This window comes from Saccopteryx leptura, chromosome 8, assembly GCF_036850995.1.
Source record: "Saccopteryx leptura isolate mSacLep1 chromosome 8, mSacLep1_pri_phased_curated, whole genome shotgun sequence".
Taxonomy (NCBI): domain Eukaryota; kingdom Metazoa; phylum Chordata; class Mammalia; order Chiroptera; family Emballonuridae; genus Saccopteryx; species Saccopteryx leptura.
The window spans coordinates 12,889,522-12,915,348 of NC_089510.1; the positions used below are offsets into that span (position 1 = coordinate 12,889,522).

At 39.0% G+C, this 25,827-nt stretch overlaps 1 protein-coding gene across 14 annotated transcripts in view; it reads left to right on the plus strand.

The window, feature by feature from the left end:
• Positions 1–25,827, plus strand: part of ROBO2 (roundabout guidance receptor 2) — a 1,384,729-nt gene that overhangs the window by 1,217,730 nt on the left and 141,172 nt on the right. For all 14 annotated transcript variants that reach the window (XM_066347995.1, XM_066347997.1, XM_066348002.1 and 11 more), the window contains exon 5: positions 1,719–1,857. In XM_066347995.1, the coding sequence (XP_066204092.1) occupies positions 1,719–1,857 (139 nt within the window). The remainder of the gene's footprint in view (positions 1–1,718; positions 1,858–25,827) is intronic.

Sequence of the window (25,827 nt, forward strand, 5' to 3'; positions counted from 1 at the left end):
GGGGACCCTCATGCACTGTGAGTGGGAATACAGATTGGTGCAGCCACTGTGGAAAGCAGTAGGGAGCTACCTCAAAAAATTAAAAATAGAACTAGCTTATGATCCAACAATTTCACTTCTGGGAATTTATCGAAGGTAACCTAAAACACTAATATGAAAGAATATATTCGTGCATGTCAATAATGTTCATTGTGTTATTTACCATAGCTAAGATTTGGAAGAAGCCCAAGTATCCAGTTGGCAGATGAGTGACTAAAAAAGCTAGAATATTTACACAATGGAATACTACATGGTTGTAAAAAATAAGGAAATCTTGCCTTTTGCGACAGCATGGATGGAGCTGGAAAGCATTATGCTAAGTGAAATACGCCAGTGAGGGAAAAACAAGTACCAGTGTGGAATCTCATGAACAAAATTAAAAAAACTAACAAGCAAAATAGAGACAGACTCAGAGAGCAGGCTGACAGCTTTGCAAAAGGTGGGCAGGCGGAAGGGATTTAGCAAAAAAGAAAGAAATAACTAATGGACAGGAACAGCAGTGAGGTGGTTGCCGGAGGGGTGGGCTCGTGGGGGAGATGGAGGAATGTATACAGGGGGTACATTGTGATGTACGGAGACTTAACGTGAGGTGATAAACACGCTATACAGTGTTCAGATAATGTATAAAACTGAGTACCTGAAACCTGTAGAATTTTGTGATCTTTTTTTTTTTTTTTATAGAGACAGAGAGAGGGATAGACAGGGACAGACAGGAACGGAGAGAGATGAGAAGCATCAATCATCAGTTTTTCGTTGCAACACCTTAGTTGTTCATTGATTACTTTCTCATATGTGCCTTGACCGCGGGCCTTCAGCAGACAGAGTAACCCCTTGCTCGAGCCAGCGACCTTGGGTCCAAGCTGGTGAGCCTTGCTCAAACCAGATGAGCCCGTGCTCAAGCCGGCAAACTCGGGGTCTCGAACCTGGGTCCTCCGTGTCCCAGTCCGATGCTCTATCCGCTGCACCACTGCCTGGTCAGGCGAAACCTGTAGAATTTTGATAACCACGTTACCCCACTAAATTCCATAAAAATAATTATAAATAAGTGATTTTTATTTATGAAAAAAAAAACAGATTGATCGCATTTTGATGAAAGAAAAATGAAAATCAGACGGCATTTCATACAAAAATTGAAAATATTTATGGAATTATCAGGTCCTTGTCAAATGAAACCTTTCAGGGGAAAATTTAGATAACACTTATGTGGAAAAGCACAACCATTTTGTTTTCTCTAGCGTTCCTGACAGAATATTAATGTATTTTATTCTTGCTATTTTACATTTAACTTTTAGTTTTTCACTCGGAGCCACTGTAATTGATTTAAATAGTGATTTTTATCTCTTTCTTCATTTCTATGGTATCCAGTGTTCATATTTTTTATGATAGCACCTACATGATTTAACTCAGGAATCCACTAAAGAATTAATTTATTATTTTTTCCCAAAAAAGTTCTATGGTTTTATATAGAAACCATAGCTACTTCTGTGCTTCAAAACTTGTAATTTATTCAGTTACATTGTATTTCTAAGCCCTTAGCAAGACATAGCTGAGGTAGAGAATTAAGTACCTACCTACGAATAATAAACCACACTTTCTCTGTGTGTGTGTTTTTTTTCCATAATGTATTTAAAACATGCCCAATTTATATTTTATTTTACTATTGTTTCCTCCCTCCTCAGAACGCCCCACCTTTCTCAGGAGGCCAATTAACCAGGTGGTGCTGGAGGAAGAGGCCGTGGAATTCCGTTGCCAGGTCCAGGGGGACCCTCAGCCGACCGTGCGCTGGAAGAAGGACGATGCAGACCTGCCCAGGGGAAGGTAGGAACATCGGTCACGTGGACAATGGTTAGCTAAGGATTAGATAGTGAGAAAAGAGGAACGAGCCACAGCCGCACCCCTGTGCACTCTTATATCTTGGTGCATTACATTCGCGTCTATGATTTTTATATGTGTAGACACAGAGCTCTTGTTGTGTATACTGAAGTCTTCCAGGCTTTCGATGTCACGCTTTCACTCAGTTTTCCCGCACATTCCTTATCTTCTACTTTCTCTATCATCCCTGAATATCGAGGATTCATTGCTGAGGTGCTTTCTTGTCCACGATCCTTTGTAAGCGTGCGCTTCTGCCACTGCTCAGTACTTGACGAGCCATTCCAGCTGTCTCCTGCAGCCACTGCTCTGTGGCCGTGGTGCTGCCTCCCACACTGGACACCGCCCGCCTCCCTTCATGGTCCAGAGCATCACTGACAAAAGGCTGCTGATGGTCGCTGATGGTAAGGTCTGGGGTAAAGGAGAGGTCTTGTTCCACATAATCCTGTAAAGGCAGTAGGTGGTTGACACCACTTCCCACCTAGGGAATTACTCAGGAACTTCCTGTGTCATTTTCTCACTTGCCATATCTTCATGGAGAACTTCTCCTCCATCACTTTAAATTCTCATCACCAAACCCCAAAATGCAATCTCACAACTCTCTAGGGTAAGTTCAAAACTGCTTGTCATCTTCTCTACAAATAAAATGAAATTTTCTGTTTAAATTTTTCCAGGACCTTGCCCTTCATGATCAAATAAATTATTCAAGTGTTTTGTTTTTTCTATCTAATGAGCAAGTCTAGCTTTAAGACTATTTTTTGTCTTTTTCTTCATCCTACCTTTTTTTTTTTTTTGTATTATTCTGAAGTGAGAAGAGGGGAGGCAGAGAGACAGACTCCCGCATATGCCCAACTAGGATCCACCCAGCAAGCCCACCAGGGGGCGATACTCTGCCCATCCGGGCTTTCCTCTGTTGCTCAGGAAATGAGCTCTTCTTAGCGCCTGAGGCAAAGGCCATGGAGCCATCCTAAGTGCCTGGGGCCAACTCACTCTGAACAAGCCATGGCTGCGGGAGGAGAATAGAAAGAGAAGAAATAAATGAGGAGAAAGATGGAGAAGTGGATGGGTGCTTCCCCTGTGTGCCCTGACCGGAAATCAAACCCAGGACATCCCCATGCGAGGCCAACACTCTACCACTGACCTACTTGCCGGGGCTTTGTCCTTTTTGAAACTACAGCCACTACCTCGATTACAATCATAAAACCTTACTTTAAAAAAAAATTACTTTTTATTCAATTGACTGAAATAAAACACACTTCCACAAGAGTCATCTGTCTTTTATGTCCTTTCATTGTTACTGCTATCAATGAATTTATATATTCATTTTAATATCTCAATCTTCTATTTCCCTAGGACTATGACACTATACATTCTAAAGTTATATTTTCATCAATAGCACTAGTTGCAAATTGACCCAAAATTTTAAATAGTGAGAGGTTCTTTGTAAATTATGGGAATAAGAGAAGTAAAAAATTTTGATTCAGTTAATTTTTCAGCCTAAATGGTAGGGAAAGTTGCCTCTATGTTTATTTTTTCACTTTTCTGTCAGATTTGGACTGTTCTCAGAAGAGGTTTGTGAACGTAGGGCTACTTCAGCCTTCTTGGTGGAGAAGCAAGTTAAAAAGTAGAAGGCGCCTGACCAAGCAGTGGCGTAGTGGATAGAGCATCAGACTAGGATGCAGAGGACCCAGGTTCAAAACCCTGAGGTCGCTGGTTTGAGCTCTGGCTTAGCAGGTTTGAGCACAGGCTCACCAGCTTGAGCCCGGGGTCACTGGCTTGAGCGTGGGATCATAGACAAGACCCTATGATTGCTGGCTTGAACCCAAAGGTCCTTGACTTGAGCAAATGGTCACTGGGTCTTCTGTAACCCCCTGCTCAAGACACATATGAGAAAGCAATCAATGAACAACCAAGATGCCACAACACAGAATTGATGCTTCTCATCTCTCCCCCTTCCTGTCTGTCTGTCCCTCTCTCTGTCTCAGACACCAAAAAAAGAAAAAAAAGTAAAAGGCATTTATGGTGTTGTGTTGTTGGTGATTCTCCTGTATGTATGATCACTACTTTTGCTCAAATTGTAGATAATTTAGTGTAATGTATAATGTAAGATTTAGGATCAAGAGATTTATTATAATAAAAAATTTAGCCTTTTGTAAAGATAGGCCAATTTTCAGTTACTGGAACTAAATAGTCTTTTTCAAAATAACCAACCAAACAACAACAACAACAATAAAACTTTCACTTTAGGATAATTTTAGATTTGTAAAAATGTGTCAAAGATAGTACAGTGAATTTCCATAAATGTTATAACTAATTTCCCTTATTGGTCACATTTTTCATTACTATGAAACTCTTCTCACTCCCAGTGAACATGCCAATGTATACTACATACTTTTTATATTATTTTGATTTCACAAGTTTTCCCATTAATGTCTTCCCTATGCTCAAGAATTCTGCCTAGTGTATTATTTTAGTTGGATATTATAGGGTATTGGAGTTAGGTGGCATGTTTTCCCTGTCCTCTCTGATCTATGACAGGTTCTCAATATTTCCCTGTTCTTATGATGCTGACAATGTTAAGGGGTATTGACCAAGCATCCTATAGAACATTCCTCAAACTTGGATTTATTTAGTGTTTTCTCATGAATAAATGAAGTTTGTGGTATTTTAAGAAAAAGCCACAGAGAATGCTTTTTTATCACTTGATATCAAAGGTTTCATGATATCCACATGGTGATCATGTCAGTTTTTGTGGTTTTTTTTTAATTCAGTGAGAGGAGGGAAAGCAGAGACAGACTCCCACATGCTCCCTGACTGGAATCCACCTGGGCTAGCCCACTCATGGGCAATGCTTTGCCCATCTATGTTATTGCTCAGTTGCTCAGCAACCAAGCTCTTTTCAGCGCCTGAGGCGAGGCCATGGAGCCATCCTCAGTACCAAGGCCAATTCGATCCACTTAAGCCATGGCTGCAGGATGGGAAGAGAAAGAGAGAGAGAAGGGGGACAGGGAGGGTGGGAAAGCAGATGGGTGCTTCTCCTGTGTGCACTGACTGGGAATTGAACTCTGGACATCCACATGCTGGGAGGATACTCTACCACTGAGCCTACTGGCCGGGGCCTCACTTTTTACTCTTAAACAATATCCAGTTGACAAAAGCTTCAAAAATAAGAAGTTGTAAGAGTGTATCACATGTTAATGGGTCTGTGTCTTTGGATGAAGGTAAACTAAAACTTAAGCCCAGTTTGATTTGTTCTCAGATTGCTCTAGGTCAACCGGTGTTTCACAACATTTTTTAAAATATCCAATACCTGACTATTTGGCCAGAAGCACTGACCTTTATCCCTTAGATTGTCAAATTAAAAATAAAAATGACAATAGCCAACACAACAATAGCTGTCTCTTGAAAATGAATAAAATTATGCCAACTTTTTTTTCATATAGACAAAAAAAATTTTTTTTGGTGTGCTGCAGAATTTCAGTAATTAGTTTATGTGTGCCATGAGATGAAAAAGGTTGAAAAATCACTACTTTTTTTAGTTGCTACAGTTTTCTCCAAATCTTTTCAAGTTCATGTGTAAATAAGTTCAGCTAGTACAGAGAAATCAAACAACAGCATTAAAGCATGTTTAGAATATGTGAGGCATAGTTCTCTAAAGTTAAGGGGGGAGGTGGAGAGGAGTATAGAGGGATAAATGGTGGTGGACAGAGACTCGACTTGGGGTGGTGACACACTGCCCAGTACACAAATAATGTGTTGTGGAACTGGGCGCCTGAAACCTGTGTAAATTTATTAACCAGCGTCACCCTAATAACCTCAATAAAAGGGAGAAAGAGAAACTCGGAGGAATCTTACTGCTTCTAACTTCCCTTCAAACATTTTTGTGGGTTCAGCCTCTTGATTCCTCTGTTACAGGTATGAGAGTACTAGAATGCGTTGTTGTGTGACCAGCTAAATATTTTTATTTTAGGTAATAAGCAAAAGGAAGTACTGCGTGAACTTTAAATTGTATGTTAAAAAGACTTAAAGCGAGAGTCAGTGAAATATAGAAATGGAGGTCAGTATTTCTCTCACGATAGATGGCATGAACTTCTTCTTGACTTCCCTATTTTTTAGATGGTATTTCAAAGAAGCTTATTCATTCTCACCTTTGACGGCATTAGCATAAGCTTCCCTTAGGCCTAATGAAGGGTAAGAGACCTCTTTACTTTCTGAGGAATAACAGTAACGACTGTGAGCCAACCACAGCCTAAATGAACAACACTGACTCCATTACATTATTTAGGTCTCAGACTAGGGAGACGGCCATTGTTCTTATGGAAGCAATTGTGTGGAGCGGTGTGGAAGATGACATTTCTTTGGCATAACATTGAAAGCAATTTGAATAAGGTTTGTGTAGTGGCTCACACTTAACACATTTATAGTAAAGCTTTGGAGGGCAGCTGCGTAGCCTATAATTACTAGGTAAGTAATATGTGACTATTTTTCTTCTGGAGACAAGAAAAGCTTTTCAATTCAAGTTTAAATATATGAAATGCTATGATAGCTATTTAAACCTTCAGCACAGAACAAGTTATTTGTGCCAACCTTTCAGTAACCAGACATGAATTAAGGGAGTCTTTTTTTTTTTTCTATGAAGATATTTTTTTTAAGTAGTACCCATGTGCCTCTGTTTTTGATTTAGCCTTAAGCCCCTAACCTTTCTCAGTAACTATCTTTAATAAAATTATATCATACCTTCGGTAGATAGCATTAAAAGCTTTTTTTGATTCAATGTCAATGCTTCGGTAAGGTGGGGCAACTTTGAGTGCCCAAACCCAACAGTAACCCTGATGTCAAACCTGGAAAATGGATTATTAACCTGGATATTTTCCATGTGACCAAAGGACAAAATAAGGAGTCATAATTTCATAATGCTGCCATTAAAATATTAACTGCTTGCAGAAACTTCTAAGGATACTACTATTTCACAGTTGAAGATTTCAGGGAGAAAAAATTTTTTATGACTGCCTCAGGTATCAATATCTTTTTTTTTTTCCTAAAGGGTCTCTCTCTATATATGTGCTCGAATACATCCACACTGACCTTTTTTAGCGACAAGAATTTTTGTATGCCAATATGGAAAGTAAAGTGGGTTTGCCGAGCAATGTGAGAGAAGGGGATCACATTTTGGAGTTCATAATGAATATTTAGAACCGTACTTTTTTCTAAAAGCTTAGTTTCATTTGTAGGAGATGCACTTTTATATTTACTTGCATTCATTACTATGTTGGTAATGCCTGTTGTTACTTTGTAAAAAAGAAAAACTCATTTTAAACAAAGTAAAAATGCTGTTAATAATTCTGTCTTTTTGATTATGTGTTAACCAGATTGAATGATGTAGGAAAATATTTACATACTGAATACATCCAGGGACATCAAAACTGAAGTAATCGGAGTTTCTTCCTTGAGAACTATATCTTTCTTTCTCAGGCAAACCTAAGGCTGTTTGCTAATCAATACTCATATGATAATCCAATGCCTCAAATACGTCTTTTCACAAAGTGTTTTATTTGATAGAAGTTGCCGGTGTTTATAACTGGCTCTCGATGTACCGTCTTAAGCTATGTCCCATGATAACATAGGGCATTTGTATATTATTGCCGTAAAAGAATAAAAAAATACATATTTATATGTGCACATGCATGCTGAAGCTCTATGAAAAATATATTACATTACTATCAAAGAAATAGAATATAATATATTTAGAACCAAATAAATAAAATATGAAATTGAAATTCAGCAACCTCACAGCTTTCTGTTCAATCTAAAATTAGGAAGGAGGGCCTGACCTGTGGTGGCGCAGTGGATAAAGCGTCGACCTGGAAATGCTGAGGTCGCCGGTTCGAAACCCTGGACTTGCCTGGTCAAGGCACATATGGGAGTTGATGCTTCCTGCTCCTCCCCCTCCCTCTAAAAAAATTTTAAAAAATAAAATGAAGTAATATCAGGAAGGAGAATAAAAATATTTCTTTTCAGGATTTAGGTAAGAAATAGTGTGATTAATCTCATTACAGTTTCTTATCTAGGCCCGTCGGTACAGTGTGTATTTTAGTTAATTATTAGCAGTCTTTTAAAAGTCTGGAAATAGGAGATTTCACATACTTCATCAATCATGTCATTTTCAGAATATCACGATGAGTTAGCTCCGGGATTTTTCTTATTTCATTTTTATTTCATTCCTGAACTAACAACTGTAAAGTGACACTAACTTCCTTAATAAGAATCCACAGTAAACAAAGCAATGTTCATAATAGCTTGTCAGGGGAAAAAAAAGGAAATAAAATATGCCATTTACATTCCTACATATGCCTGCAAATTTTAAATGCAGTTGCTAGCTTCCACGTCGTGAATATAATTCATGAATATTTCATAAAAATAGAAAAGAGGATAGAGAATAAGAGTTTCAAGATATCTAATGTAAAGTTCTGTCAATTTTCCTAAACCCACTGATAATTTTCGTTTTTAAAGTGCCAGTCTATTTTAAGAGAGACTTTTTAGAATTCTCAGTCCCATGAAATGTGAGATTCACCAAAATACATGATTCTTTAAGAAAAGGAACTGAATAGGATCACTTAGAATTTCCCCCCTCCTTTTTTTTTCTTTTACACTAAGTGGCTCTTTCTGCTTAGCCCTGGAAAATGCTCTTGTGTTAATTGTTTGGAAGCTCCATTGTTCGGAGCATGTGCTTCTGGGATGCGGAGATGCTGAACAGGTGCTCAGCCTCCCTGCCGAGAAGATCGGCCTCCTTCACATACTGTATGGGCTTCAAGGACATGTGGTAATTTGGGCTCCTGATAAATAACCAAGCTGATTAGGTTGGCTGGTCAAGATTGGTCAATTAAAAATGGTTTTTGAAAAGGAAAGGAGGAAAAAAAAACCTGAAGAAAAGCCATAAGTATAAAACATTGTATGCTATATACCTGAAGAGTAGTTCAGTCCCGAAGGTTCAGAAATATAAAGGGAAATGTTAATGAATATCCCGTGATTTTTCAGTTACACGGATGTCTTTGTCATTTCTTTCTGAAAAAGGAAAATATAAAGAACCACAAGGACAGTCACTGTGAAATTTTACATACAACGACCACTAGCGGAGTGGTACGTTGTGGTACCCATAAAGGGTACGGAGGCCATTGTCAGGAATGTTGGACTTCAGGGTCGTTTTGACAATTTTTGATCATTGACACTTTCAGTTACTCTCCCATGTTCTGGAAATGATGTTTTATGGATTTCTCTACCACGAGCTAGGAGTGTGACCTTGAAGAAAGTATTTAAGCTCTTTGTGTTTTATATCCTGTTGACATGGACCAGTGGTGCGTCAGTACTAATGATTAACCTACACTTTGACTAATTTGTAGGGGGTGAATAATTATGCCACCCATTCTATCTCACAGGGCTGTTCAAATGATATCACGAACGCAAAGCACTATACACACTGTGCAAATAGTGCACATAACAGGTGTTCCAGTTTTATCAATTTAACTGACTGGTGGAATTTATTTAGTAATATATGTAACCACAAGAAATATATGTATATAAGGCTGAAAAACATAGACTACACAATTTTTCTGGATACTCTATTTTTGGCCAGTTGATTTCCGAAGATACTCATAACATTATTGATTTAATAAATATAACTTGTGTTTTTCAATCACCTAGCTCGTTTCCCGAGCCTGGGTGTTGCCACCTGTTTTTCTATGTCTGGGAAGATTGTATATGACCCAGAAATTGTATTCAAGCCCCATGCAATAAGACATCTGGGCCGAATCCTTCACATTATTCACATTATATTGTATTGTTTGTCTGCTGGTGATAAGAAAACTACCACTTTATAGGATTATGTAATGAAAAAACATGCGTTTTTGGAGAATTTACCATTTGCCACGCACTCTTCTAAATGCTTTTGCATGCATGCATTACATTCTTATAAAGAATAGTATGCCAGCATGACATTATTCTCATTTAAAGGATATGGAAGCAAAAGCTTAAAGAAATTTCCAGAGTCACACACTGATACATTTTAGGGCCAGGACTTTATTTAGAATTTGTCCAACATAAAATTTGCATTTGAAACTAATGGGCCTCCTAATTACGTGATTATGTTTGGATTTGAGTCACAGAAATTTTATATTTTAGATAAAATTTGAAGTAATCAGTTAGAGCACTATATTATGAATCATTTTATAGAATTACCACTATAGCATTCCTGTTAAGAGTAATTTTTAGACCAATTTTGTCAGCCACACATAAAATGTCTTGATGTTTTGAAAATCTACACTTGGGTCAGGTCATGTTTACTGTCTTGGTGGCTGAAGATATAGATTTTGTTTACAAACAAGATTAATTAGCAACTTTTAGAAGGATGCCAGAATGGCACTTTTTCTGTGTTTTCATCAAATAGGTGCTAATAGATGCTGTTAACACAAAACTAATTGCCACCTAGCCTAGGGAGAGCACGTTGCCTTGTCCTGTGACTACACTGGCCCATCTGTTGAGAATCTCGGCTCAGGAACAATGCAGGAACTGGCATCCAATCTGGGCTCTGGCCAGTGGTCAACTAACAAGCTGGGACACACTTGGAGTATGAAATGCAACCAAGTCAGAGATGCTCTGCTGTCCGTTACCTGGCAGCTCTTGTGTTGTGTTAAGAGCAAAGCCAAGACCAGTGCCAGTTTGCAAAGCAAAAAGGACCTGCCTGAGTGCCACCTGTCATTGGCATGTGGGGTACTGCCCCCCATGGAAGCCACAGCAGGTCTGCTTCTTTCCTTAAAGTGTGGCATGCTATATGTTGGGATGAAGGCGTGTTACATGTCAGCTCATTGAGCTAGGCTGAGGTGGGGACTGCGGCCGCATTTCACCATAACCCAGACTGGAAGACAAGTCAGAGACTTACAAGGAGCTGATCACTACGGCACACCATGACCCACAAGAGCCGATACTGGATATTTACCATTGAAGACACTCTCTCCTACCTACATTTTACCTTGACTGTAAACAGAATTTAAAAAGAAAAACACTATTCAATTGACTCTATTCACATAAATCCTTGCCTTCATGAAACAAATTGTGGTTAGAATCATTTAGATACATTTTAGTCACCCTTTTATTTTTTGGTGTTTTATTTTTGCTGGTGGAAAAGAAAAGGAAAATGCAATAAAAACAACTCTTTGAATTGGTAGTAGACTTTTCCTATAAAAACCTAAATAAGCAGTCAGGGAACTGGAATTTAGGTGATCAGTGTTCTGATCCCAGCTCTGTCCAAATCCACCATGTTATTTTAGGCAATTTACGTGTTTAAGTACCGGAGTCCACACTGGCAAAATGTAAACTCTGTTGAATTGGATGGCTTTTGTGGTGCCTTTAAATTATAAAATGGTGTGAATCTATGAATGGTAAGAACTCAATTTTAAAAGAGCGATAATATATAGGAGTAAAAGCAAAAATAAAAACAAAACAGCAACAAAATAAACAGACATTGAAACAAGTGGGACTAAAAAGAAAGAGTAAAATTATCTCCATTACTTATGATAATTACTTTTTTATGGTTTACATATAGTTGATCAGATATATACAAGCATATTTTTATATTTTTTAATTAAAATTTTTTGATTCTGAATGCTTATTTAGGTTTTTATTGGAAAAGTCTACTACCAATTCAAGGAGTTGTTTTTTATTGCATTTTCCTTTTCTATAAATATGTTAATAAATTATACTTCCATAGTGCTTAACTCTGTATCAGATATACTCTAGACATTTTACTTTAATATATTTATCTTTAGGACAACCCTATGATGTAAATACTATTATCATTCTTGTATTATAAGTGAGAAAAATAAGACACAAAGATGGTAAGAATGGAAAAGTCCGATTCCAAAGACCACACTTTTAAATACTACTAATGATAATAGGTGGGAAGGGCGTGCTTCCGTTCTCCATTTGAGACTGAAGATTAAAAACAGACAGCTTAATAAATGCTTGGCTAGATGAGTTACTTTTTTCAGATAGTCACAATACACATCTATGTGATACATATACATGAAGATTTCATAATTTGTTCATAATGGCACTTATCTGTAATATATAAATTTATTATATCATATAAATAAGTTTGCATATTTTTTAAAAATTAGTATTGTTTCCCCCTGCCCAATAAAACAAAGTTTGAAACAGTTTTATCTTTATAGAATATTTTAACTTAATATATTCATGTCTTCTTAACATCATATCTGGAAATTAAAATAAAGCCATTGGAAATATATCAGAAACTAAAGAAATGCTCCCTGAGAGAATTTAATAATATGAATGTATAAATCTGGAACTGAACTCTTTTAGGGCATAAAAATTTAATTTATCTTTTTTATCTTTATTGCCTAGCAGTGCTCATGCATGACACAGTTGAACTTATTGAGAATGCTATATTTTCTTGATAATATTTGATGATAATTCTATGGACAGTTATGAATTGGTAGGCAAGACTGAATCCAAGCTTCATATTTTCTACCAGTGTGGTATTATTATTATTATCATTGTTTCTTCTTTTAATGGTCTCCCTGAAAAGTTGCTGCTCAACCCATCTTCTTGAATCAACTGGTATGAACTGAGAAAGAAAAAGAAAGGAAAATAAAATGAAATAACTTGAGACCCAGTATTATAATGACATGATGGATGAGGGATCTATCTTAGTTAATGTGAGAAAGAGGTACAATTTTCAAAGATAAGAGAAAAGAGAACAAACATTTTTAAAGTACATAAGACCATACCACACTCCACACAGTAAAATTTATTATTGGTAAAATGTACTTTAGTTGTTACATAATATTAATTTGTTGGTGCTCCATTCTGAAAGGCCATATTTAGTGGTGAGGGGTTGCCACTGGGCACAGGGAAGCTTTGCCAAGAAATGAAAGTACCAGAGGTCCCTTCTGAGCAGATGAGTCATCCTGTGGATCTATGGGATAAACCTGGGACAAAATCCCAGGGTAGAAATGTTGCTAATCAATCTTATGAGCAAGAGTGTTACAATTACATAACTTAACTGTAATAGCTTTTGAACCTCCCCAATTACAACATCATTTGTAGTACAATGTTTTCTGAAGTGAATAATAAAAACCTCCAATTTAGACTAATGAAATATTATATTGCAATAATTACTTCAAAGATAATTATATACTGCTCACAAAAATTAGGGGATATTTCAAAATGAATATGAAGCGATACAGAAAAAGAAGCATTTGATTCTTTTTTTATTAAACAAGGACATCAGAAAAGCAAATGACAAGTCAAAGAAAGTTGTTAGTTGATGCAAATGAGACGCAAAACTTACTTTTATTTCATTGGTGAAAATGCACTGTATAAAAGGCTGAGAGAAAGTCCTGGAGTAGCTGCACATCCCCTGATCCCCTAATTTTTGTGAACAGTGTTTTACTGAACATTTCTGTGTAGATAGTGCAACAAATTTAAAAAAGAAAGGATCAGCTCGTTCTCAAGTATCTTAGGAGAGGGTAAGATATATATATATATATCATATATATATATACCATCTATCATCATTAAATAAGAAAAACTGATGTACAAGATGTTTTAGAGTTTGAGAAAACAAAGCTACTTTTGTCCCATGTAACACTGGAGAAGGATCTGGAAAGGAGAAGAGAATTCTTGTACGTGGACCTGCAGAGAAGACTATTTCAAGAGATGGAAGCAAGAGCAGAAAGCTTTGGTGTGGCCTGTGGAGGTCAACAGTGAGTGGTTCAGTTTGCCTTCAGACTAGTGGAGTGGCGCTTAAGGTTAACAAAGGTTAGTTGAGGCTTTATGATGAAAGCCTCTGATTCCAAGTAACTTCTTTCCACTGAACACACTAGGAAGTGGGAATTCACAGAAGCACATTGAATAGAAATGTGTCTTTGTCTCTACGTTTAGAAAATTGATTCCCGTATTTATACACAAAGTAGCTTAAAGTAGAAAAAGTTTGGAGGTAGGCATACATAGTCGGAAGTTGTTACATTGGGGGAGTTAGGGAGTTACATTGGGGTAGTTTTCGTGAATCTACAATCATGCATAACATTGTAAGTGGCGGTACTTATTATTTAGTTGGAAATTGATTGTATGTCAGGGTTTCTGGGAAAAGAAAGGTTAAAAATAATAGTAAGGTTTATAATTTGAGTGCTTGCATAAAAGGTGTTGTACGGTAAAAGATTTCTTTAGTCTAATAATTTTTAATCATATAATAATATCATATGTCACTAAGATCAAGTTGGATTGTTTGTGAGATCCTACAGTACATTTTCTCATAGTTAAAAAGAAAAAAGTGGCAAATCAACTGTGATATGTCATCTCTGGAAAACAATTTCTAATTTCAGAGATATTAAAATATGAACAATGTGTATCTTCAAATTGATTAACCATGAGAGTAACAGCTAATACTTATAAGTGCCTCACATGCAAGTAACTGATTTAATCTGCACAACTGCCTTATGAAACAGCTCTTCTTAACAATCTTTATTTTATAAATCTGAGGGGCAAATTTAAGTGGTAGAGAGAGATTTGAATCTAAGCCCTCTAGCTAAAGTCTACTCTCTTAACTATTACACTGAAATAATTCATTCTGAAAGAATATTATGTTAAAATAATAACAAAACTGTAATTTTCTTGAGCGCCCACTGGTTCCATGCTCGGTATTTACACAGTTTATAATTAATCTTTCCAGCAACCTTAGAGGTGGGAATCCCTCCTTCAGCAGAGGAGGACACGGAAGCTGAGAGACGATGGCTATGAGCTTAAGGGCACGGGACACTTAGTTGGCACAGCTAGATTCCAACCCCAGTCCTCTCTGACGTAAAGAGCTGATTCTCGTTTCTCATTTTGGACCCGAATCATGCTCCATTCCCTGTTTCACGCCAAAGTCATTGGCTATTTTGTTTTGTTTTTGTTTTTTTGTATTTCCGTTAACTAAGAGGAAATAGTGCTGGTCTCATCAACATAGAATTACTTCTCTGTCTCCTCAACAACTTTTGCAATCTCCCAATAGCCAGCACTCTGTCTGGAATGCAGTGCTCACCACATATAATGTAGGACAGCGGTTCTTGTCTGGAGCTCACATTTTTTCTCCCACACCCAGAGAGACTTGTGACGATGACTGGAGACATTTTCAATTGCCACATTTGGGGATTAGATGCTACTGTCATCTAGTGGGGAGAGGCTAAGAGTGGTGTGCTAAACATCCCGGTACACACAGGACAACTTCCACAGCAAAGAATAACCTGTTTCCCCAGGTCAACAATACTAATGTTGAGAAATCCTTGTTTAATGGAAATGATAAACCTGGGCATTGCTCACCCAAATGCTATTCGATATAATTTTTAGTTTTGTTTTTAACGTTACAACAAAAATAACAGAAATTAGTTCAAAAAACAGACTTCAAAGATAATAATTATTATTATTATTTTTGCATTAGCTTTGAAGGTGTACCAGGGAGATGGACAAATAACACCATAATTGGTTTTGATATAACTATGTCATTGAACACCAGAAGAAGGCCCTTTTTTTTTTTTTGACAAAGACAGAGAGAGACTCAGAGAGTTGGACAGCCAAGGACAGACAGACGGGAAGGGAGAGAGATGAGAGGCATCAACTCTTTATTGAGGCACCTTTGTTGTTCATGGATTGCTTTCTCATATGTGCCTTGACTGGGGGCTACAGCAGACTGAGTAACCTCTTTCTCAAATCAGTGACCTTAGGCTCAAGCAAGTGACCTTGGGCTTCAAGCCAGCAACCTTTGGGCTCAAGACAGCAACTATGGGGTCATGTCTAAGATACCACCACGCTCGAGCCAGTGAATGCGCACTGAAGCTGGTGAGCCCATGCTCAAGCCAGCGACCTTGGACTTTCAAAGCTGGGTCCTGTGCATCCCAGTCTGATGCTCTATCCACTGCACGACTGCCTGGCCAGGCAAAGGCCCTTTGTTTTATTAATAACGAGATGAATGTATATTTTTTTTGCATATTTCTAGAAAATATGAGTCTGGGATTTTTTAAAAATATATCTTGCTGAGTAAATAATCACCGAATTGATAAAACTAGGTAAGAGTCACTAAATTAGAGAAGTACTGGAACTTTCATTTTCAAATAGACCTAGCAACCCGCAAATTGTGTGGTACACTGAAGGATGACTCGTTTTCCTATGCAGCTGTGTTGAATGTCTAATGCTATAAGCACAGTGTGCGAGGACCTTTCTGTGGGCAGAAGAAAAAGGAGGGGCCTTGTGAATGTCTCATAGCACAGTCCAGACTGAACACCCTCTAATAATGTGGAATCCACCCCAACCCCAGTAATTTAGCAAGTGTTCACTTTCAACACCAAAGAAGGAGACGTTTTGAAGTGTGTCCAGCAAAGACCACAAGTCTACTACATCACCTGTAGATTCAGAAATCTATTTTACTACAGACTTGCAGTCCTTATAGCACAGGGTTCATTCCTGACTCACAGGCAAGAAGAATGGAAACTGTCAAGAAACTGTTTCATGTGGGAGCTGTGAGTTCTGTGGAGCCCCTTGGATTTAACACCTAAAGCCCTTTTCTAAAAGGATTTAAAAGTTAAGATTAAGTTTAAGCACTCAACTGAGAGAAACATCTGTTTTTTCAACTGTGATGTTGCAATTCCAAGTCCTATTGTAAAACCAAATTGTTTTAAACTAAGTCAAGCCAATAAAATAACTATTTCTAAGATGAATAAAATTTAACCTGCCCTGAATACTTTATTTGATCCAACATACTCTCCTTGATTTTGCTAAGATTGTATTTTTTTTGCCATAATTTTTTATGCTCTCATTAATTAGACAACTCATTGGAAATAATACCTGCCATATTCTAAAACTATTTAAAACTCATACACGTAGCTGATTGCAGATGATACTGTATTTGAATAATTTATAAAATGTTGGTGCAAATTTATTACTAGCATGGTTGCATATTAAGGACAGCAACAAAAACTACTAAATATTATTTTCTGATATTATTAACCAAAGGAAAATCTTCATATCTCTAGAATGGTTTGAATTTGATCTTATATGAGTGTGGAAGAAAGGAGTACTTTACACACACACACACATGCACATATATGCGTACCTATTTAATCTCTAAACTTTTTTTTTTTGTATTTTTCTGAAGCTAGAAACGGAGAGAAACAGTCAGACAGACTCCCGCATGCGCCGGACCTGGATCCACCCGGCACGCCCACCAGGGGCGACGCTCTGCCCACCAGGGGGCGATGCTCTGCCCCTCTGGGACGTCGCTCTGTTGCAACCAGAACCACTCTAGCGCCTGGGGCAGAGGCCAAGGAGCCATCCCCAGCGCCCGGGCCATCTTTGCTCCAATGGAGCCTTGGCTGCGGGAGGGGAAGAGAGACAGAGAGGAAGGAGAGGGGGAGGGGTGGAGAAGCAGATGGGCACTTCCCCTGTGTGTCCTGGCAGGGAATCAAACCCGGGACCCCTGCACGCCAGGCCGACGCTCTACCACTGAGCCAACTGGCCAGGGCCTCTAAACTTTTAAGGTAGTTGAATTTAGTGAAAGTCAGAATAACTATGGAGTATATTAAAAAGTTCTCTGAACTTTTGAAAGCAATAATGTAATTTCCAATGATAAGTCTTTGCCCCCACAAAATACACACTAATCTAAAAAAATAAAAAATACCTTTCGCCAGGCAAATAGTGACTATCTTATCAGTGGTAGTAATAATAATAATAATAATAATAATAATAGAGCTCTGGATTCCAGAGGGTGACAGAGTAGGTGGATGTTACACCCACGTCCTCCCAGGATCAAAGTGGATGTACAACTAAATTTCAGGACAATCAATCCTGAAAAGCCAACTGAAGACTAAATGAAGAGGAGTCTTGTTGTAACCAAGGATTCACAGAAGAAGCCACACGGAGTCTGGCGTCTGGCCGGAAGGGCAGGAAGTGGAAAGGGCTGGCCCAGCTCTGGAGGAATATCTCAGCTGGGGGTCGGAATTCCCCTTGAGGAGGGCAGGGCCTAAACCCTAAGTCGGGCTCTCCAGCCCAGAGGACCAGGGCCAGGAAGCAACACCCACATGGCATTTGGTTGTGAAAAGCGGGGAAGTTTCTGTCTTCCAGAAAGGGATGGAAAGCCACAGACGCTGAGACACCCTCTTAAAGGGCAAGCGCACAATCTCGTTCACAACCACCTGCGCTGGGTTCTGGCAAAGGGAGGGTGGAGCATACTAGAGTTACGTGAAGAGAGTCCGCAGTTTGTGGCTCTGGGAGAGACACAGAAGGACAGCTACCAGGACCCCTGTGCTGAATCATTCTGCACGGACTGCAGTCATCGTCATTCTTGGGTGGAGTAATCCCCTCCGCGGGACAGAAGCCTGGGGAAAGAAATTTTCCCCACCCTGTGAGAATTAGACTCTGCTGAGGAGTCCGCTGTCTTGGCCAAGGGGTAGACATCTGGAGCAGACTCAGGAAGTGACAATGACGACTCAGTTGTCTGGCTTTGAAGCAGGAGCCTCCCCCCCCCCACTTTCTCGTGAATCTGACTGGAGCTCCCTCCTCATGGGAGATTCAGTAAGGCTAACCTGCTGACTGCTGGCACACTCACACTCTGGGCTCATGATAGCACTGGAGGTCCTAGCCACAGCAATCAGACAAGAAGAAAAAATAAAAGGCATCCAAATTGGAAAGGAAGAAGTAAAACTGTCATTATTTGCAGATGACATGATACTATATTTAGAGAACCCTAAAGTATATTTAAAAAAATACTAGAACTGATAAATGAATTCAGTAGAGTAACAGGATATAAAACAAATATCCAGAAATCAGTTGCATTTTTATACACCAACAATGAACTATCAGAAAGGGAAACTAAGAAAACAATAACATTCACAATTGCTTCAAAAAGAACAAATACCTAGGAATAAACTCACACTAGGATGTGAAAGACCTATACTTGGAAAATTATAACACACTCAAGAAAGAAAATAAAGAAGACATAAATAAGAGGAAGTATATATCAAGTTCATGGATAGGAAGAATGAACATCATTAAAATGTCTGTATTACCCAAAGCAATTTATAGATTCAATAGAATTCCTATTAGGATACCAATTCTGTAATGCACAGCACTAGACAAGTATTCCAAAAATTTATATTGAACCACAAATGATCCCGAATAGCCATAGCAATAATGAAAAGAACAAAGTTGGAAGAAATACGCTGCCTGATATCAAACTATACTACAAGACCATAGTAATTAAAGCAACACAGTACTGGCATAAAAACAGACTCATAGATCAGTGAAACAGAATGGAAAGGCCAAAAATCAACCTATGCTTATGTGATCAATTAATATTTAACAAAGGGAGGCAAGTCTATTCAATAAATGGATAGATATGTGCAAAAAATAAATTAGAGCATTTTTACACCATATACAAGAAAAAGTTCAAAGTGGACTAAAGACTTAAATGTTAGCCTGACCAGGAGGTGGCACAGTGGATAGACAGTCGACCTGGGACACCGAGAACCCGGGTCTGGAACCTGTGTTTGCTGGCTTGAGCACAGACTCATCCGGTTTAAACACGAGGTCACCAGTGTGAGCATGGGGTCGCTGGCTTCAGTGTGGGATCATCATAGACATCACCCCAGGGTCGCTGGCTTCAGTGTGGGATCATCATAGACATCACTCCAGGGTCGCTGGCTTCAGTGTGGGATCATCATAGACATCACCCCAGGGTCGCTGGCTTCAGTGTGGGATCATCATAGACATCACCCCAGGGTCGCTGGCTTGAGCAAGGAGTCATTGGAACAGCTGGAGCCTCCTGCTCAAGGCATATATGAGAAAGCAATCAATGAACAACTGAAGTGTCACAAGTATGAGTTGATGCTTCTCATCCCTCTCCATTCCTGTCTATTTTCCCCTGTCCCTCTCTCTCTCTCTCTCTCTCTCTCTTTCTAAAAACAAACAAACAAACAAAAAAATATTTAAAAGTTTGACTCAAAACTATAAAAATCCTAGAAAGAGAACATAGGCAGTAAAATCTCAGACATGTCATACATAGCAGCATTTATTTTTCTGATATGTCTCCTCAGGCAAGGGAAACAAAAGAATAAAAGAAGGGGAACCACATCAAACTAAAAAGCTTTTGCACAACATAGGACACCATCAAAAAAGTGAAAAAGGAACCCATTTTATGGGAGAACATTTTCACCAATAATATGTCTGGTGATTGGTTAATTTAAAAAATATATAAAGAACTTACAAAACTTCACTCAAAAAACAAACAATCCAATGAAAAAAAAATAGGCAAAGGATCTGAATAGGCACTATTCTAAAGAAGACATACAGGTGGCCAATAGACATATGAAAAGATGCTCAAGGTCACTAATCATCGGACAAATGCAAAGGAAAACCACACTGAGCTATCACCTCACACCTGCCAGAATGGCTGTCATCAACAAACTAACACAGCAAGTGTGGGAGAGGATGTGCACAGGGACTTCTTGTGCACGGTTGGAGAGAATGTAGATTGATACAGCCACTGTGGAAAGCAGTATGGAGTTACCTTGGAAAGTTAAAAATGGGAATACCTATGACACAATGATTCTACTTCTGGGAATTTATCTTCAAAAACCCAAAACACTAATTTGAAAAAATTTATGCAGCCCTATGTTCACTGCAGCATTATTTACAATAACAAAGATTTGGAAATGGCCTGCATGCCCATCAATAGATGAATGGATAAGAATCAGCTGTGGTATGTAGTGGAATACTACACAGCTGTAAAAAAGAAGGAAATCTCACTCTTTGTGACAGCATGGCTGGACCTAGAAAGCATTATGCTAAGTGTAATAAGCCAGGCAGAGAATGACAAGTACTGTATGATTTCACTCATATGCGGAATCTTATAAACAAAATGAACAAGTGAAATAGAGACAGACTCATAGAGAGCAGGCTGACAGCTGTGAGGGAGAGGGAGTGAGGGTACTGGGTGAGTGGGGTGTAAAGATTGACCAAAGAATGGCCCTGGCCAGTTGGCTCAGCGGTAGAGCGTTGGCCTGGCGTGCGGGGGACCCGGGTTTGATTCCCGGCCAGGGCACATAGGAGAAGCACCCATTTGCTTCTCTACCTCCCACCTCCTTCCTCTCTGTCTCTCTCTTCCCCTCCCGCAGCCAAGGCTCCATTGGAGCAAGGATGGCCCGGGCGCTGGGGATGGTTCCTTGGCCTCTGCCCCAGGCGCTAGAGTGGCTCTGGTCGTGGCAGAGCGACGCCTCGGAGGGGCAGAGCACCGCCCCCTGGTGGGCACAGCGTCGCCCGTGGTGGGTGTGCCAGGTGGATCCCGGTCGGGCGCATGCGGGAGTCTGTCTGACTGTCTCTCCCCGTTTCCAGCTTCAGAAAAATACAAAAAAAAAAAAAAAAAAAAAAAAGATTGACCAAAGAAAAGTGAAAGGAAAAACTGATGGACACAGACAACAGCGTGATTTTTGCTGGAGGGGTGGAGAAAGTGGAGTAGGCTGTAAGAAGAATAAATTGTGAAGGATCAAGACTTCCCTTTGGGGGGTGAACACACAATATGGTGTACAGAGATGTGTTGTAGAATTGGGCACCTGAAGCTTTATAATTATTTTAACTAGAGTTGCCTCAATAAAATCAATTAAAATAAATAAATATTAAAATAATTAAAAATTAAAATAAAGTTTGAATTATAAAATTGTAGTGTTTAGACCTTTGATGTTAATGTTGGATATTATTCAAACATTATTCTTGATGAAATAGTGTTATGATCATATCATATACATTTTATCTTAAAATTAGCTTTTATTTTACACTTTTTGGACCTAATTTATTTTATTTTTGCTGTTGGTTAAAATTGAATTTTTTTCAACTAGGCAACAGGCTTGAAGGTTAACTAACATGTGGTTTCCAGTTTAAACCATACATAGAACGAGAATGGGTCTGAGCAAGTTCATTGTCTTTAAATTATTATCTCCTTTGAAGTATAGATTCTTCCAGGTCCTTCTGCAACATGGTGTTAATTGTGGTCATAGTCATTTAGAAGAGATTAAACACAGAGAAAATGTTTTGAGATTTAAAAAAAAAAAGTGATGAGAAGTAGGTACAAGTTAAACAAACTCGGAGTCCAAGTTCAGAGAACTGAAAAGAAAGTGATACTTAATGCTCAAAGAGTCCCCTGTGTGGTGGGCAGCCACGGTTTATCCTGATGAAAAGAAGACGCTCTTCCTCTTCCTGCATCTATGTAGTCTTCATTTATTCCTTCATGAATAAACTGATCTGGCCTGCCTACTGGGTTTAATTCACTGTACTGAGCTCTGAGGGCGTAACTGAAGAAAAGTGACATAGCTAAGTCTTTGTGGCACTTAAAATCTAGAGGTGTGGACAGCTTGTAAACAAGTTAGTCATGTGTCAGGATGAGCAGAAGTCTTCAACCTGAAGGGAGAGAGAGTTTGTGAGGTCCGGATGTGAGGACACAACATATGCAGAGATGCAGAGGTGGGGAGAGCCTGACGATTCTGGGCTTGAGGGTAAGAAAATGGGCCAAGACAGGGCTGGCTGGCAGAGCGGAGGACAGGAAGAACATATAGGCCGGGTGTGGAAGTTTGGACTTGTGGGTAAGTTGAACATTTATTCATCTACTCTTGATAGTTAAAGGACACGGTACAGTATCATATTACCTTGCGGCTTTGCCAGGCAAATGCCATGGAAAGGCAGTGGGACCAGGAAAGTAAGGGTATTGGTAAGCAACGTACAGACCATAGAATTTGAGTGGGACTGAGACAGAGGTGGTGATGTACGGTTGATAGCAGTGGAGGGAGAGGTTTAGTGTGTAAACGGACTAAGACAGTAGGAGACGCCTGTGGTTATGGCAGGATCAGACATTTGATTTCAAAGATATGATCTAGGGCTCTACTATGCGACCATGGCCAAAGTGAGACAGAGACGTGAGACAGAGCCCATACTGCTGGGGAAGGAGAGCTGGTTGGAATGAGAGGAAGTGCTGGCAAATGCCTGGTGGCATCGATTGGGTAAATTTAGTACATGCTAGGGTCCCATCTCAAAACTAGAATTATTGACTCATTTAATGCTTTAAAAAGACCTAAGTCATAAGTCCTATTAATTACTATATTTTTTTTTTAAAGAGAAAGAAATTCTAAAGAATTTCTGTTTGAAACTGAAAACTGGATGATATTTCTGTTCAATGGACTAAGACTTTGTTTTCTTTTCATGAGAGAGGATAAGTAACTCAGTTTGAAAATATGTGTTGAGCACCGACTGTGGGCCAGGCATTGAGGAACTGTTTCAAATGGCAGGGAGGATGGAGGATGCTCTCCTCTCCCTTCTTCCTCCACCCTTCCACCAACGCTCAGGAGAGAAAAATCAGGCTTCCATTAAGGCATGGGAGTGCGAATAAAAATCTGAGAAAGATAGAGGATACGGGAGTTTTACAAATCGACGAGCAGGTAGCTCAGAAGGTAGAGGGAGAATTTTCATGGCAGCGGCTATGAAAGTTTTGGGAGAGGTTGTATCAGAGAGGATGAAGCTCACTGCAGAGAAGGAGAAGCACGAGAGCTGATGACGGGAAAAGATGGAAACCATGCAGGGTTCAGACTGTACTACAAACGGCCGTGAAGTTTACAGTTGTCCACAAATTTGCCAAGAGAATGAGTCCTGGGGGTCTCCCTTGTCTGTCACAGATGTGGAGGACGGGAGAGAGACAGAGGCACAAACAGGGTGGCCACAGGCTGCCGTGATGGAAACGAGAGGGCACTTTGGTTTCTGGGTGAGCACGATGCTCTGGTCTTTCTGGGAGGACTCAGCTGCAGGTTGCTTTAATTGTTCAAGCTCCAGGGACAAGCTCTGCTTGCCAGGTGGTGGGTGCCCCAAAGCCCTGGCTGTGGTCTTGGGGCCTAATTACCCTATGCTCTGAAATCTGTACTTCGTCAAGTCAACTACTGTTATCCTCTTGTGTGTGTTTTAAAACGTCTTTTTGGCTTGTTTTCTCTTAGCTTTTCAGTTGGAACGTGTCCTGCTCTCTCAGCTGTGCTAAAGGCGGTGTAGGAGAGAGGATTTTCATCTGTGGGTACAATCTTGAGGTGATTCAGTTACAAAGTAATAGGTAGTAACTAAATATATAATGACGCCAATTCCTATTCTCATCATTGAAGTCCTTACCAAAAAAAAATGGACACAAAGATTTTTTTGAAAAGCAAAGCTATATAGATTCTTAAGTTTTATAGGCAAGGGGTTGAGGTAATAAGGACAGCATTTAAGACAAGACAAGACAGTGTACTGTAAAGTATCGTGCGGTTAATTGAAGCCGAGTCAGAATCTTGTTGTATTTTGGTTTTCACTTGGGCTCTCGCTAGGGGCTTCAAGAACAGAACAGTAAATTCTCTTCAGAGGCCACCTTGACCCTTAGGATTTCCACGAAAGTCTAATCTCCTGGAATGATTTTGTCACGTTTCCTTTCTCTTCGAGTATTGCATTAATTTTCATTTTAAAAAAAGCTATCCAACCTTTTATGCTGCTCTAAAGTGGCCTGTGCAAAAATGTTGGGGACCCAAAACCTGAAAGAAAGGTACAGGCTCCTTGACCAAACAGTAAATGTTAGCCTGTATTATGACTGTAGAAAACAAGGAGAACGTGACCCAGGTTGGCTATGGCTCATAGTAAGCTACACTGATGTTCCTTTGCCAGCAAAACACTAATGGCCGTTTGTGCTTATCTTAAGGTGGCAGACCTCAGTTGTGATTTAAGAGCTTAACTTCAGGATTAAGAAAATATCACCTGGCACTTAGGTTGCCGAAAGGCACTTGTGAGGATTTTAATAACAACTACGGCCTGTGGAAGGATATGGTTTGAAAAACTGTGAGCAGAAAAGTTGTTTCAGGAAAACTGAGAAACTTTTCCTAGTTTTAGCTGTCAAGAGTGAACGAAACAAAATGATTTAAATTTCTCCGGGAAAGTTTGTTTTCTAGAACAGTACCTTGATTCGAAGTTGAGAGTTGTTAAAATGCTCTTTTTTGACCATTTGAAATATATCATCACTGACTTCTAAATGGATGTATCTCCATTTCGACTAATCTATACAGAGGCATCATTAGTTTAAGGATGGGTCTTTAATTATCAATGAATGATTTTATAAGATTAATAAGTGATTGTTATCCTAAAAATTCTTCTGTTTGAAGCAGGCAGTAAACTTAGTGACATTTTCAGGTAAAAGTTACGTAATTAATTTTGTATTGACTTTTGGAACTATGACCGTTACTGTAGACATTTATTTTCTGAAAGAGTCTAAAAAGTATAGGGTGGTCTTCAGTCATTTGGATTGAGTGCAAATCTTTTGAAAATTAAATGCAAACTTTTCCAGTCTCCCTACAAATAAAGACATGTAGACTTGTGTAGACATTAAATGTTTCCTGGTTCGATTCATAGTTTTTACTATTGGCCAACTTAATGATTAATAAAGTACAGAGGCAGTAAAAGTTTAAGTGCTCAGTCAAAGCATTGGTTCTAGAATTGGAACCAGATATCTTATAGTAAGAGGTAGTAGGTGATTTCAAAAACTAAAGATGTTGAGGAAATAAATTTTCATCCATGATAAGCAAAGGTGCTTTTGAGATGAAATCGCCCTTCAGAAAATTTTGCTAATGTAGAGCCACCACATAATCCAATAATATACAGGGTTGAACTGAACATGGTAAAAATGTCACTTTATAATGGCATTTGTAGTGTATTTTTTGTTGTTATTTTCTCCTCCCAAGTTCTAAAGCCACTGTGGATGCCTTGGAAGGGGAGATCCCTAAATTATCTAAATTATATTCATAAAAGCCAGGAAATCATGAGAATTTCCCACAT